We start from the raw sequence: 14,832 nt of genomic DNA on the forward strand, positions 1-14,832 counted from the left end.
GGACAACCTCTCCTCAGTCCCAGCAGCATCTAAACAAATGAAAGTGCTCTAGGTTTTCTCATCTAAAAATTAAATAAGCCCTTTCTTGAGCACATCTCCCTGGAGCCAATGCCCCATCAATCTCCTCCCCTTCCTAACCAGGTATCTATACTCCATGCCTCCATTTCCCCACTTCCTTACCCACTACCCTGCTGTTACCTGGCTCCTGCCTCCACCATGCCACAGCTGCTCTTCAGGGCCACCAATGGGTACATTCAGCGTTGCTCTGACACAGATGACCCTTCCTCCATCCCCATGTTTCTGTGACACCACACTCCTGTTGTCCACCTGTATCTCAGCCCCCTCCTCCCATAAGCTCTGAGGTTGGAGATCCTCCAAGATCTCTTACCGGCCCTCCTCGGCTCCCAAAACTTCAACGCCATCAAACGCCTCACAAACCTACATGGCTAGACGGTCATTCCAATTCCTACTAGACTTCTCCATCAGATGCTGCAGAAACTGCTCAGTGTCAACATGGCCAGAACCAAATACCTGCCCTTCAATTCACTTCTGTATGTCCCTCTTCTCAGCGAATGGCAACCCCATCCATCCTGTTCCAGGGCGGACCTGGGCCCAGCACATGAAGATCAATATATGCAAAACGAGTATGTGAATCCTTGATCCGCCCTCATTCTCCACAGCCAATCACCAAGACCTGTCAGTTTTACCTCCTATTATATCCCTTAGCTTGGTTCTTAATTAAGGCTGACTGTCTCCTACGTCGCATTTTTCAGAAGGCTTCCGTGACCCCTCAACTCCAGCGGGACAGGGATCTTGCCCAGTTTTCCCAAGGCCCATGACTGCCGCACCACTGCGCGGATCACAACGCACTGCGCGGCCGGCCCCGATCTGTGACATCGCCAGTGCATTGAGAGCCCCATCACTGAAAGCGCCCACAGCCCGGCACACAGGAGGCGCTCAGCAAGCACTAAAAGGATGGAGTGAATGGAGTAGTGAGCGAGGGGGATCACGGTCAGCAGCCGCCGCCGCTCCAGCCGCCACGCGGTCAGCGGCAGGAGTTCCGGCCCGCATCCAGGTTTGCCTGCTCTGTCTGCACTCCGCGGACCGGCCCCGCGCCAGCGGGTGCTGGGCTAGGAGCCCCGCCCCTGCTCCGCGCGATGCTCGCAGCGGCCAATGGAAACGCTCTGCCTGCCGCCTTCTCGGCACGCTAAACTCAGACGAGCCAATGGACGCGCCGGGAGGTGGGCCCCGCCCCTCCTTCGCGCCCAGGGTGGCGGGGGCTGGGTTCCGGGACAGCGCATGGGCTCAGGCTGTCTTCCCACGTCTGCTGTCCCAGCAAGCGCAGCCTCTGCTCCTGCTCGGCTGAACCGGCGGAAGATGGGAGCTCCGGGCGCCCGGCGCGGCCTGGAGTGGCTGCTGGGCCTCTACTTCCTCTTGCACATCCCCATCACACTGCTCATGGACCTGCAGGTGGTGCTGCCTCGCGAACTCTACCCAGTCGAGGTGAGGGCGACGGTCGCCCCTGGCCGCTGGTCGCCGAGTTCGGGGCCCCTCCGCCCGCCTTGGTCGTGCCCTGGCGTCTCCATGGCCTCCCTCTCCTCTCGCCCGCCCAGGGCTCCAGTTCTACCCCCCTCTCTCCTCCCTTAGGTCCTGCCCGGGCTCCGGCCCTTCCCGACCCTTTAAGTCTGCGTCTTCCTCGGGGTTTTCTTTGTCCCAGACTCTCTCCCCAAGCTGCTGAGGAAAAACACTTTGTTCCTTTTAAAGACAGTTTTTCCTTGACAGTATGTTTAAGGCTCCCACACCCCACCCAGGGGCAGTTGTCAGTATTTGAAGGAAGTAGCCTGGATAAACCAGTGTCTAAATCACGTGTTGCATTTATTTTAAAGTTGTGTTTCCTGGAAGACCTTTAAAATGCCGTCTCCTCCCACAGAAATAATCCAAGTAGACCCGTTTACAGGGCATTCACAGGTTGTCGTTACTTCAAGATCAGCATCCAGCTCCTTCAGAAGCTCGGAAGTAAATGACACCTTTTAAAATCGGCCCTTTCAATTGCGTTCGAGTAAGAATGATCACCTGAGTAGAAACAGAAGTGAAAAGTCCCATTTCCTGATTATTGGAGAGCATTCTTTATCTCAAATTTTGCTTTAAATGCTTATTTTTTTGGAGCTCCAGCTTTATTTTCCCAGTCTTTTCATGTCTGGACCCTGTAATCCTTTCTTCCATGGAATTCCTGCCCTCAGTCCTGTGCTTCTCCAATTTCTCAGTAGAGCTGTGAGCAAGACTGACTTGTCTTACTAAAGATTTGATTTTGCCTCTGTTTCTCCTAAAGTGCTTTCTCTCTGCAGAGCAGGGGTTCTTAACCTGAGGTCTGTGAATCCCTGGTGATGTATGCAAAATTGTGGCGCCTTGTGTTTTCTAGAAGAGTACATAGCGTTGGCAAACTTTTCCAAGGGTCTAACCCTCCCCAAAAGGTGTAAGAACTTCTGCTCAACCATGTACTCCCACTCCAGTCTTTTTGTTTGCTTCTAGATCCAGTCATAATTGGGAAGACCTCTGACACACGTCTTCTTGGGAAAAGCGTAGGTGGTGTATGACAAGAGCATTGGAGCAGTTGGCGGCTTTGGTTCATGCAGAGAACGGCTTCAGTGTTTGGGGCAAGTCAGGACTCTGTAGTCTCAACTGTCAAGTCAGAGAGAGTTGGGTTAAATTACAGGTTCAGGTTCATAAACGGTGTATTTATGTCTTATTGCTGCGGTAACAAATTATAAAAATCATAGTGGCTTAAAACAATACGTTTATTCTCTTACAGCTCTGGAGGTCAGAAGGTCTAAATGAAACTTGCAGGTCTGGTTCCTTCTAAAGGGCCTCGGGGAGAATCCATTCCTTGCCTCTTCCAGTTTCTGGTGGCTGCGGGTGTTCCTTTGCTGGCGGCCACAGCACTTCAATCTTGGCTTCTGTTACCACTGCCACCTTTTCTTCTACAGTCCAGTCTCCCTGTGCACCACTTTTATAAGGACGCTTGTGATTACTTTTAGGGCCCCCACAAGACAGCCTGGATCATCCCAAATTTCAAGATCCTTAACTTTACCACATCTGCAAAGTCTCTTTTGCCAAATAAGATTCAGTTCACAGGTCCCAGGATTAGGACATAGGTATCTTCAGGGGTGTTGCTCGGCCTCCCACAGAGGCCCAGGTGGTAGGTGCTTTCTGAACAGGTCATCACAGCTCTGCACCAGCTCTTAGTTGCCTTGAAGAAAGGAGAGCCACGTCTGATTTTCCAAGGCTGTGTGGCCAACAAAACGCAAGCAGGCCACCTGTTTACAGTCTCTAATGTTATGAATCCCTTTAATTCTGGGCAAATTATGTTACACCAGGAAGCCATCCCAGACTTACCAGCTACTGGTTTCTTGATACTTTCTGGATGTGCAATTCCCACAAGTCCTTGCTCACCACTCACAAAATACAGTTGAATATGTCCAGCATCGTAAAGACCCCATGTAAACTTAGATATTGATTTGGTAAAGGTTTTCCTCAGCCTTGTGTTTTTAATTATGACCTAAAAAGGGTCAAGAGACAACGCAGGCAGGATCTGGCCAGAAACGCATGCCCGTGTGTGCTTGCATGTTTGTGTGTGTGTGTTAGGTGCTATTTGAATGCATTAGCAACACCAGGAAGGTCTGTGTTTCTAGTCACTGTTGTTTTGGGGTGGGGAATGATGGTTTTGTTGCTTCTCTATGGGGAAAAGTAATGATAAAAGCCTTGAGTTATTCTCAGATTCTTTGAAAAAAAATGCCAAAATTTGAAATCTGTTGTTTTTCCTGCCTAAAAAGAAGGAATTTTCCCCTAGAACTAAAAAAGAACTTGTGGTGATCACATAATGGTTGGGCTAAAATTTGCAAATTAAGTATATTTCTTGGTTTGAACCAGAACAACACTTGGAAAAACTTACTATGAAACAGTAAAAGTTTGAAATAGAATATGGAGAGGGTCGGCAGCGTTCTGTAGTATCCTTTGCAGCTGGGTAACACTGCTTCTGTTAAAAGGAAAAATAAGTGAGCCTCTGGGTCTGAAACCAGTCTGTGCTCTCATTCTAAGTTAGAGAAATGCAAGATTGTGCCGGAGCAGCTCCTGGCTTAGAAATCCTTGAGTGTAGACCAGGTGAATATTTTAATGGCTAACAATTGTAAGGTGAATCACTTTAAACTTTGCAAATCTCATTTTGCAGCCCTTAGTATTACAAATCTGCCTGGATTTATGAAATGGGTAGATCTGAGAGATTGTACACAAATTGAATAGAAAATGAAGTTCAAATAACCAGAATACCTTTTAAATTCTGTGCTAAATCTTTTAAAGCAGGTCATTCCCTCCAGCATTCTTTTTTTTAAGTAAACTAAAGAGCAAAAAAGGATCTTAAACATTTAGTCCAAGTTGTCTGTTTTACAGACAAGGAAATAGAGCCCAGGAGAGGTGTAGTGAGTTAACCTTTATGATTATATTCTGCCACATTACCATCCTATCCAGAGAAGTGCTTAAAAGAAAGCTAAGGGTATTGCCATGAATTTAAATTTCAAGTCAAGTACAGATTAGAGATCATTTGGTCAATAAATCGGTTATCTAGCCAGAGTCTTTCCGAAGTTAACATTATGCTAACACAATGTTTGTTTCTGGCTATTTGCTTAAACCTTACTCACAGCAGGGAGGCCTCTATTTCACAATAGTGGGCCTTCATCTTTTGATTAAAAATTAACAGGAAAAATATCTTTGGGTTTTCCATTAAGCTAAATTCTTACCTTGGATTTGCCTTTACTTGTAAGATCAAGACATATATTTGGCTTTGAAGGCAGGTGTGTCAAGACGACACCGTCTCCAGGAGGTAAAATGTGACCAGCCTTCTGCAGTCCATGTTGTGTGGAGAGCTGCTGGCTTTGGGCTCTTAACAAGCACAAAATGGACACCAAACACTCCTGCGTCCTGCCTCTGCGTGTAGCCATGTCAACATAGATCTGCATCTTGTGATCTGACAGTATAATTACACGGATCCCCATCCCAATTAGGAGGGTGAAACTGCTAAACACTCAAGACTTGGCATAGCCTAGAAGCTATATGGTTTGTGGTTTGGGAAGTTTCTTCTACAAATACCCTGCTGGTCTCCTTATAGAAAAATTTAAGGGGAGGTAATAATGAGGAACTTGAGATTTGGGGATTATTTAAATTGTCTAAAATTGCACCTTCACAGAGGTTAGATTTAACTCCCTTCCACCCCTACCCGCCAAAAAACACAAGGAAATCTAGTCTCAGAGCTTGATGTGCATTTATTATTGTGAAAGGACAAATTAGCATGCTTTTCACATCTCATTTCTGTATAAAGAAGGGTACCATCAGCAGGTATGTCACATTTGTGTGTTCATTCAGCAAACAGAGCCAGCTAAGTGACAGATATTGTTGCTCTTGATAGTGGGTAGCATGCCTGGACTGGTGTCATCACAGAGCCAGGAATAAATGCTGGTGGCACAGAGGGGCTGGAATTGCTGAGGAGAGCCCCTGGAGGAGGTAACACTTGAGTTAGAGCTAGTGAGTTTTTATTAAGTAACCATCTGGGCATCACAAAGCCAGCTGGTGTGCGGTACGCTGCTGAGGGGCTGTGTAATGAGACTTCCAGGGGTTGGAGCTGCTGAGCCCTTCCTGTAGGTGGCTGCGCTCATCGTGATCTTCATCTTGTTGCAGTTGAGAAGCCTGTTCAAGTGGTATGCCAAGGAGTTCAAAGACCCGCTGATACAAGACCCCCCAACATGGTTTAAGTCCTTCCTGTTTTGCGAGTTTGTGTTTCAGCTGCCTTTCTTTCCCATTGCAACATATGCCTTCCTCAAAGGTTGGTAAATGGTGGAAAAAGTCCATTTTTGCTCTGAAACCAGGTCCCAGAAATCTTTAGGGAAAGTATCACCAAGGGGTAGGGAGTGGTCAGTGGTCCCTGTAGTTTGTGTGAGGGTGGCATAGGATCTGCCGGGAATGGCCAGGATAGATCTTGGAAAAGGACATGAATGTGGCTCAGGTTAATGTCTGTGGGCAGCTGTGTGCACAACTGCCTCAGTTAACGGGAAATCTCTTATACACACAAAACCTGAGGCTCAACATTGAACTTACTCCTTTTTATTGCGTGTCTCCCTCCTACAATACACACACACTTAGAATTCTTGTTTATCACTGGCTTTTATTTAGCTTTGGGTAGTACCATGCCGGCTTATAAGCAGTAGCATGAAGCTAATCACTAAAGATTTGACTTCTCATTTACAAGTCATTCTTATAGTGTCCCTGTACACTAATGCTTGTATAGAGGAGGCGGCTGCATCCGTGTACATGGTAAACCAAGCCTGTACAGCTTATTTCCCACTGGAGCCCCCCAGTGGAAATTGTGAACACACATGAAAAATGGTAGAAACTGGTCCCAGTTTCTTTTTTGCCTGTTTTGCTCACAAGCTATAATGGTCTGATTGTTGGGAGTACCGTCTAACTTGTATGTCTGATCCAAATAAAGGTAGCTGCTGACTACTGCCTCTTGGCAGAATCTGCTGATCTTCTCACCTATAATGCCGCTGGCAGCCCCCACGCGCCCTCTTGCATTTTAGCCCAAACAGGTTTTTAACTGATAATGGCCATTTTACTGACCTAGAGTTTTTCTGAATGAAATTCCAGCTCCCACCCTTGGCTCTTCGGCAGTCAGTGTGCTAGGGCCCCAGGTGTCACATAAGTTTGCACACTAGGCAGTATTCTAACACGCCTGGTTTTCCACTTGGATGGAGACTGATTCAGCTGAAGGGAGCAGGCAGAGACAGGGTGGAGAATGTTGTGGGCATCCCCAGTCTTGAACAGACCTAACGCTTCTCTCTTTTGTCCCTGGTGACCTTAGGAGGCTGCAAGTGGATCCACACCCCTGCAATCGTCTACTCGGTTCATGCCATGACAACTGTAATTCCAATTCTCTTCACATTTCTATTTGAGGATTTCTCCAAAGCCAGTGGCTTCAAAGGACAAGGACCTCAGACTTTCCAGGAACGAATAACCCTCGTATCTGTCTATGCCCCCTTCCTTCTCATCCCTCTTCTGCTTCTACTTTTCATGTTGCGGAGTCCCTACTATAAGTATGAAGAGAAAAGAAAGAAAAAATGAAAGAAATAGCCACTGTCCCAGGGGAGAGATGCCCACAGGGCAGTTTCCTACTGGACTCAGTACAAGGAAAACTGCTCAGAACCCATTTCTTCAGTAGCATTTGAAACACACCAGCAGCAACACATAAGAGCAAGACTGGCAGGAGCCCCATCAGACCCTCACCTTGCAAGGACACCTGCGACCAGTCACCTGAAGAGGGACAGTGGGTGTGGGCCAGGGCACAGAGAAGTGCCAAATACCTCACTGTAACCCCAGGCTCTGCTGCAGGATTACTAAGAGCAGGACAGAATAGAAACGATAAACTTCCGGGAAACAGCCTGCTTGGCGTGTTCACTGTCACATGACCCACTACATACATGCAACGAAGCCCTTGGTCATGATTCCCTACAGTACATCACTAGGCAAAAAGTGCATAGTGGGATATCACAGGCCGTTTTTAAGTGTGAAATTATGCGTCCTTAATATTCATTAAAAAGTGTCATGTTTTCTTGCCCCCAACCCCTGAAGGAAAAACCAGAAAATGTGCAAGAGGCTTAAACTTAGTTTTTTTTAAGATTCAGCCCTAGCATGACTTCCAGTCAGAAGAGGGTTAAGAGGGAAGGTGTTTTGTTTCCATCTTAAACAGGTCATCCCAAGAAAAGAGATGTTTTTAAGTCTTCTTGTTTATCTTTTCTGAACCTTAGTTGTCTACATTTCTACAGACCCTCTTAACATGGTCCCTTTACTCTGAGGTCTGGTGTCTCCAGCCTGATCTGGAAGTGTGATTCCTCCTGGATGACTTCACCCTTCCTAATTGTTTCATCATTCCTTCTTCCTGGCTTGTTCTCAACTGAAGTGGCGGGTGGGGGCAGTCGGGGGTGGCCAGGCATGACACGTCTGATGTGCATAGAGGGTCTCTTCACTTTAGTACCGGGTGTTCCATTAGCTTTCTCTAAATTTGTACTTAAGACTAACTAAAAAAAAAATTGTGAACACACATGAAAAATGGTAGAAACTGGTCCCAGTTTCCTCTTTTTGCCTGTTTTGCTCACAAGCTATAATGGTCTGATTGTTGGGAGTACCATCTAACTTGTGTGTATGATCCAAATAAAGGTAGCTGCTGACCACTGCCTGGTTTGTTTTGTGGACTAAGGGCTAAAGAGCCCAGGGTTCTCTTACAAGGGGTTAAACATACATTTCAAAGGCACCAGGAAAAGAGATCAGGACACTTAAAAACAATAATTTATTGCTTTTCCTTTCAAAGGTTTGTGAATTTACATAAGAAAAAGGATCAAAGTTCATAGACTACTCAGTTCAGGCCAAGAACGCAAGAGGTGAGAACCTGGACCTCGGTCGTTGCTGGGTGTTCGCCAGCAGACAGGCACTCATTTCTGAAACAAGCTCCCCAAGATGTTTTAGTGCCCTCAGAGGTGCAGCATTCCTTACGTACCATCTCAAGTGACACACTTGGGTCAACAGACAAGTCAATGGGATGGTTCAGAGGTTTTTTGGGTTTTGTTTTGTGTTTTTGGGGTGGGGGTGCCTTTCTGTTAAAAAATGAAATTTTCAGTTCATTTCTGAAAAATAAATTGGTCAATAAATTCATTTTGTTCTGCTTCTACTTTACACAAAGCTTCATATTCAACCCGATACCTGAAAAACAAAATTGTTAGAAGCCCTAAAAATGGACGAAATAAACCATGGACTTAATTCTTCTAGAGAAGAATACAGGTGATTTCAATGATTCCAAGAAATGATGTGAGCTCAGAATAACATTAGGGCAAGAAGGAGAAAAAAGTAAGAGGCAGAGCACTGCCTAGGGGCACCCATGAGAAGCCTCCAGCCCAGAGGGGGCCTTTTCCTTTCAGAGAAGCAGCCAGCTTTGTGAACACTCACTGCCTGAGCTTTCATGCTCCCAAGACTACTAGAGGTGGTTTGATACTAACAAATTTTCTATTTCCTTCCCATCAAATGTAACTTTATTTTCAAAATCTTCAAATCAGGATGACAAGTGAGACACTATTCCTGGGAGGACAATGATGATGAAGGACAAAAGGTGACCACTCAAGAAGGAAAAATAGAATTGCAGCTGAGAAAAGAACTTGGCTTTCCATCATAACTTCTTACCTTTCAAGCTGCATTTTCTTTTCTGTTATTAGGGCTTGGAGTTGCTGCTGTTGGGCCTCTCTCTGCTTTGCTATAGATTTGAGCAAGTTCCGAGCACCGATGGCCTAGGAAAACAGCAATGCCAAGGAAGGCCGTGGCTTCATTATAAATGTTTTCAGCATTAAGTCCTCACTTAAGTGGAAAGGGCCACTTGGGGGCTACTCAGTGCCCAGCAGGGAAAAGAAAGTCAGGCCTGAAAGCTTCAGGAATAAGTCAGAAGGATTAGTGCCTGACAAGACACCTGCAGCTCTGAGGTAGATCTAGGAGTATCCCCAGAGCCTGGCACATGGGCATTTGGTGGCACATCTGGGGCACCACTTAGCCTTGTATCCTTTGCCAAGTCATCTACACTCTGTACATTGTCATTTCTTCATAAAATGAGGATAAAATCACCTATCTATACAATGATGTGAAGATTAAAGGAAATAATGAGTGTAGTGGCATGTAAGAGTTCAGTGGTAGGTTAGCTGGGCCAGGAATTGTTCTTTAGGATCATGTTTTAATTAGACAAATCCCCCCAGCAAAAGAAAAGAAAAAGCCAAGAGGGTAGGAGGGTGAGGGGCTAGTGAACCAGGGTGTCAGGCCAAGGTCAAGAGAGAAGACATGCTATTCTTACCTTCATCTTCTCATTTTCTGCTTCTTTTGCAAGTTGATCAACAAGCTCAATTAAACCACCAACTATTTTCTGAAACTGGCCAATTTCTTTTGGGGAAAGAACAAAAAATAAAATGTCTTATTTTCTCAGCATCATCGCTCCCTGAGTTCCTGCAGCAAAAGCGCAAGGCTAACTACCCCTTCCAGTTGGAATCAACACAGTTCGGTGCCTGCTGGCCTGGAGTTTGCTATCCCTGGTCTGAACTGAGAAGGGTGGCCAAGATACCCAGAGCTGGACCGGGGCACACTTGGACCTTGAGTCCCCACTAAGCCAGCAAGTTGCTGTTACCTCAGATGATGAAGGCTGGTGGGCCCGTCTTCTGAATGGACCCCATCCTGCTTTCCCAAAAGTGACAGGAGGCACAAAAGGCTGTGTTTGTTGAAAGAGCTGCCTTAGGATAGGATGCTGCCTCTTGACTAGCCACAGATAGGACACTGGATTAGTTAATAGCAGGGAAGGGCTTTCCACCTGTGATCAGAGCTACTAAAGAGCTCAAAGCATTTAAATGCCTAATCTCCCATAATGCTTTTTTCAATGTCCTTGGGTGTGATGGAACCTTATTTTACTGAGGTGCTAAGACTCAGAGAGGTAGGGCAATATGAGAGCCATCAGATGACCAGCGACAGAACTCACGCTCCCCTTCACCAGTCAAGCTCTCTGCAGCCTACGGAATGCCCAGAAGGCTCAGGAATCTCAAAAACTCTAGAGCTAGATCTGCTCTGTGTTCACTTCACTGCTGGGGCAGGAGGCATCCTGGACATCTAGTTTAAAAATGACTTAATTGAGTCTGTTGACCTGCTTCTATGGACTTCAGTTAATCAACTTTCACTCCAAATAATGGCAAGCCTGCCGTTGAGAACGGTATTTCTTCCAAGAACTCAAATCATGAGTACACAACTCTGTTTACCATCCCCCAGCAACAGTTCTGCCCTGATAAAGTTTAAGGTTTCTGAGAACAAAAAACAAATCAAATGTGGCATATCTAGTAACACCCTCCTCTCCCCATTCCAGTGTTTGTTTTGATTAGTGCCATGTGGGACTACCTGAGAGCCCAAGACAAGGACAGGTAGACAAGGTGGGTGCGCATGGGATTTCATGAAGGCAGGGCTCAACCCGAGGGAGCCGCAGGCGGGGTGGGGGTGGGGCGCAGGCAGAACAGCTCAAAGCTGTGGCACCACACCTCCCCAAATGACACTCACTGTCCACAAAGTCCTTGCACTCTTCCTTGAGCTCTATGGTCTGCTGGGTAACCTCTGGGTCCAACACCCGCAGCTTGTTCAGCTCATCGAAGTGCAGCCCTGCTTCACCTAGGATGTCCTTGGCCATAGCTGCAAAGAAACCAGCCCCAATCCCTGATCACATCCCAGCCACCCAAGTAAATGCCTGCTTCCAACCCAGCCTCGTTCCTGCCCCCAGACACCGACGCCAACTTCCAAAGGCACCCCTACCCTCTGCAGCCACCTCTCTGGACCTCACCTGTTTCCCTTCCGGCTTCCCTAGACAAGTTCTGCTCTGAAGGGGTGACAGTGGCAGCCAGAAGGAGATGTGTCATAGGAGCAAGGGTCAGGAAAGAATAAAGTCCAGTTGCTTGCCACAGGCATCGTTCATTCAACACACATTTCTTGAGTGCCTACCAAATGCCAACACTGCTAGATGCTGGGGGTACAGCGATGAAGGCGACATGTGCCCGCCTGGAGGAGCACATAGTTCAGCTGGAGGAAGACAGACATGTAAACTGAAAAAGTATACTTTTACAGAAACATCACAGCACTGGAGAACAGAGCGGTTACTTGGGGTGAAGGAAGACATTTGAACTAAGTTGTGAGCCATAAGCACATTTACTATCCCCAGTTATGGACCCAAAAGGACATGAAAAGCTTTCAAATACAGTATAGGAATAACACAAAATCCAAGTAAAAGAGGAAATCTCAGAGAATTAAAAATTAGGGTTAAAAAAATAAGCCAGAAGTGAGACTATTACTGAAAATGTATGCCACGGGTACTGCTCACTTGCCTGGGTGGGGACCCAAAGCTGGTCAGTCTCTTTCTAGCAGAAAATACAAAAAGGAATGAAGTATCGGCAAGAACGTACCAGGTAAGGAAGCCATGGAAGGACATTCCACTCTGAGAAAACAGCCTGGACAACAGCCTGCAGTCACTGAAAGGGCCTATCCTGCCTAGAAAATGGAAGGACAGAGGATGGAATTGGAAAGGTTGGATACAAACAGATCAGGAAGACCTGTGTGCCAAGCTAAGGAGTCTCGGTTTTTTTCTGTGAGAAAGAGAACCAGCAGAGAGATCTCCACTCCCCAGCCACCTTGCATTCCTGGTCCAAATTATGCCTCAGTTCTAGGAAGGAAATGCTGAAAGTACTCTCATTCTGGCTCAAAGCAAAACAAAAAGTGAAAAATAGAGAGCACATGCCTTGTCTGAAAAGGGAGGCATTGCTGCTTAGGTCTAACCACTGGCACATAACAATTCCAAAGCTCCAGGTGTCCCACAGGCTGCCACATTCCCCCTGCTCCCACCTCCCCCAGCCTCCCCTGCTCCCCTCCCAGCCTTCCCAGAGAAGTCATGTTCTGACTGGGGTGATCCTGGGAGTGCCTGCCCAAAGCAGGTGTACCACAGGAGGAGCAATAGTTAAAAAGGAAATGTCCCCACAGTGATGGCCTTCATCTATCACCCTTGACTGATGATAACTGCTAAAAAAAAAGAAAGCAAAGGAAAAAGAGAAACAAGTCCCATGGTTGCCAGAACTTCTCTTCAAAAGGACCAGAAATCCAGATTTATACATGAAATCTGATTTTTAAAGAAACATCTATTCAAAAAATTTTAAGTAAGGAAAAAAACACATCTGATACTGTGTCAGCCAACTAATACACATGTCTTTAGGCTGTCTGTATGACTGTGGCCCAGAGCCTTCAGCCTCACTGGAATCCACTCAGGTAGGCTAGCATCTTCCTTTTAAAATATTTTAATCGTCCAGAGCTTCCTTATACTCTGGCTTTTTAAAAAGATCTGTCTTCCCGCTTGTTCTGTTATACTTACACATATAGTCTGAGCATTTAATACCTACCAGGTAATTAATCAAACCAGTTGCTCTAGAAACCTTCAAGCAACCTGAGAGAGCAAACATCTGCTTCAATTTCCACTCCCTTCCTTCAGAGCATGCACTTATTCAAAAATATCTACTGAGTCCCCACTCTGGACATTACAGTAGTGAAGAAAATGCTTTAATGCTTTAGTTCCTGACTTCTGGACATGGAGTTAAATAATCACAAACTGTGGTAACAGTATGAGGAAAGGCACATGGTGCTATGTGAAGCTTCAGCAGGAGGATGTAATTCATTGGGGGGAGCAACAAAAGATTTCTAAAAAAGTGACATTCAAGCTGAGACCTACAATATGTTCAAAAACTTGTCAAGTGCAGGGGGCATTCTAGGCAGAAGGAAAAGTATGTGTGATCCTGAGGCTATAAGAAATTTAATGCATTCGGAGAACTGAACGGCTATGGTGTGGTTGAAGCAGTGAACAAGGGGGAGGTGGTACAGGATGAATCTAATGGGGAGGCTAGAGCTGGATGATGGAGGGTCCCAAAAGCTGGAGTAATGAACTCGGATTTTACCACAAGGGTAATGGGCAGCCAGTGGATTCTCAGCAGAGTGGTATAATCAGATTTGCCTTTTAGAGTCACTCCTACTCAAGATTAATTGGAATTGGAGGGAACAAGAGAGAGAGGCTACACCTATCTTGTTCATCACTGTACAAGCAGCATCTAGCACGGTGCCTGCACAGACTGAGAATCCGCACTCAGTAATGTTTAAGGAATGAATGACTGTGAAAACAGAGGAGGCTATTACAGTAACCAAGGCTTGGAGTTTCTAGAAAAGTGTAAGTCGAGTTGATAGGACTTAGTAAAGGACTGACTGAATGTAGGGGTTTGGGGATGAGTGAAGGAAAGAGTCAGGCAAGATTCCCAGGTATCTGGCTTGTGCCAGCGGTAGGGTAGGAAAGGATAGCTGAATGAGATCGGCAAGACAGGAGGAATGTAGGAAGAGGGTTCACGGCTGGCCATCAGATTGTCTCCCAACTCCTAACACAAAGCGTGTGTGGTTATCTGAGGAACACCGGGCACATGAGCCAGACCGAGCTCCCTGAAGATGAGGGCGGCGACACTGTCTCCGCCCCCTGGCTCTCTCAGATCCACGCCAGGCACTACGAGCAGGCTCCATTCATGGGGTGTGGGGAAGGGTGCTTGGGCAGAAAGTTAGGAAGACCTGGGTGATGGAGATGGCGGTCTTCAGTGTGTAAACTCCTTGAACTTATCTGAGACGCGGTTTCCTGAGAGGAGCGTTGCGAGTAAAGCTTCAGGCCCAAGTTAGGTGTAAAACCGCTCCCAAGGAATCGAGTGGAATTCCCACGTTTCTTTCGGCCTGGGACTTCCCTTTCCTCAGGGCGGGGGCCTGTCAGATTGATCTTGCCTCGGGTCCGCCCGCGTCCCTGGACCGGGATTCACTGCCTACCTGCCAACCCGTAGCGGCGACGCGCCGCGGCCCAAACTGATATCTGCGAACAGCTTCACTCTCCGGTCAGCGACAGCCGGGGACTCGTAAGCCAGCTTCAGCCGCTGCCACGGCTACAGGACCTATTTATCCATAACGTCAGTATCTGACACGGGAAGCACTTATAGCCGCCCCAGCCGCAGAGTGGGCTGGGAAACAGAGGCCTGAGAGGAAGGGTGGATGCCTACAAGGCCCAGAGGCCTTTGCGCCGGAAAGGCTGCCGGAAGTAGCTGTGCGTTCAGGGCGAAATAGTCTCACGGGCTCCTCCCTCTCCCCTGATTGGGTGCTGGGCGTGCCCGGTCTTTT

At 46.9% G+C, this 14,832-nt stretch overlaps 2 protein-coding genes and 1 non-coding gene across 5 annotated transcripts; 2 read left to right on the forward strand and 1 right to left on the reverse strand.

Annotated features, from left to right (window-relative positions):
• The first annotated feature begins 1,260 nt into the window (after window positions 1-1,260).
• Window positions 1,261-8,267, forward strand: TMEM97 (transmembrane protein 97). Its single transcript, XM_036899595.2, has 3 exons — window positions 1,261-1,503; window positions 5,725-5,869; window positions 6,905-8,267. Exons 1-3 carry the CDS (start codon window positions 1,300-1,302, stop codon window positions 7,162-7,164), a joined length of 609 nt encoding a protein of 202 aa, XP_036755490.2. The 5' UTR covers window positions 1,261-1,299; the 3' UTR covers window positions 7,165-8,267.
• IFT20 (intraflagellar transport 20) lies at window positions 3,117-14,666 on the reverse strand. Of its 3 annotated transcripts, none has more exons than XM_036899647.2 (7): window positions 14,488-14,664; window positions 12,057-12,141; window positions 11,441-11,676; window positions 11,164-11,292; window positions 9,926-10,011; window positions 9,271-9,374; window positions 3,117-3,247 (listed from the first exon to the last, which is right to left on the reverse strand). In XM_036899647.2, exons 3-7 carry the CDS (start codon window positions 11,514-11,516, stop codon window positions 3,220-3,222), a joined length of 423 nt encoding a protein of 140 aa, XP_036755542.1. In that variant the 5' UTR covers window positions 11,517-11,676; window positions 12,057-12,141; window positions 14,488-14,664; the 3' UTR covers window positions 3,117-3,219. The 3 variants fall into 3 exon arrangements, with proteins under 3 accessions (XP_036755542.1, XP_036755505.2, XP_036755533.1); XM_036899610.2 differs by lacking the exon at window positions 3,117-3,247 and adding an exon at window positions 3,900-4,033 and having other exon boundaries at window positions 14,488-14,666; XM_036899638.2 differs by lacking the exon at window positions 3,117-3,247 and adding an exon at window positions 8,364-8,796 and having other exon boundaries at window positions 14,488-14,658.
• Window positions 12,586-12,662, forward strand: LOC118919651 (small nucleolar RNA SNORD83). The gene has a single exon (XR_005027599.1). It is a non-coding gene; the product is annotated as a small nucleolar RNA SNORD83 (small nucleolar RNA).
• Window positions 14,667-14,832: the final 166 nt, after the last annotated feature.

This window comes from Manis pentadactyla, chromosome 4 (genome assembly GCF_030020395.1).
Source record: "Manis pentadactyla isolate mManPen7 chromosome 4, mManPen7.hap1, whole genome shotgun sequence".
Classification (NCBI taxonomy): Eukaryota; Metazoa; Chordata; class Mammalia; order Pholidota; family Manidae; genus Manis; species Manis pentadactyla.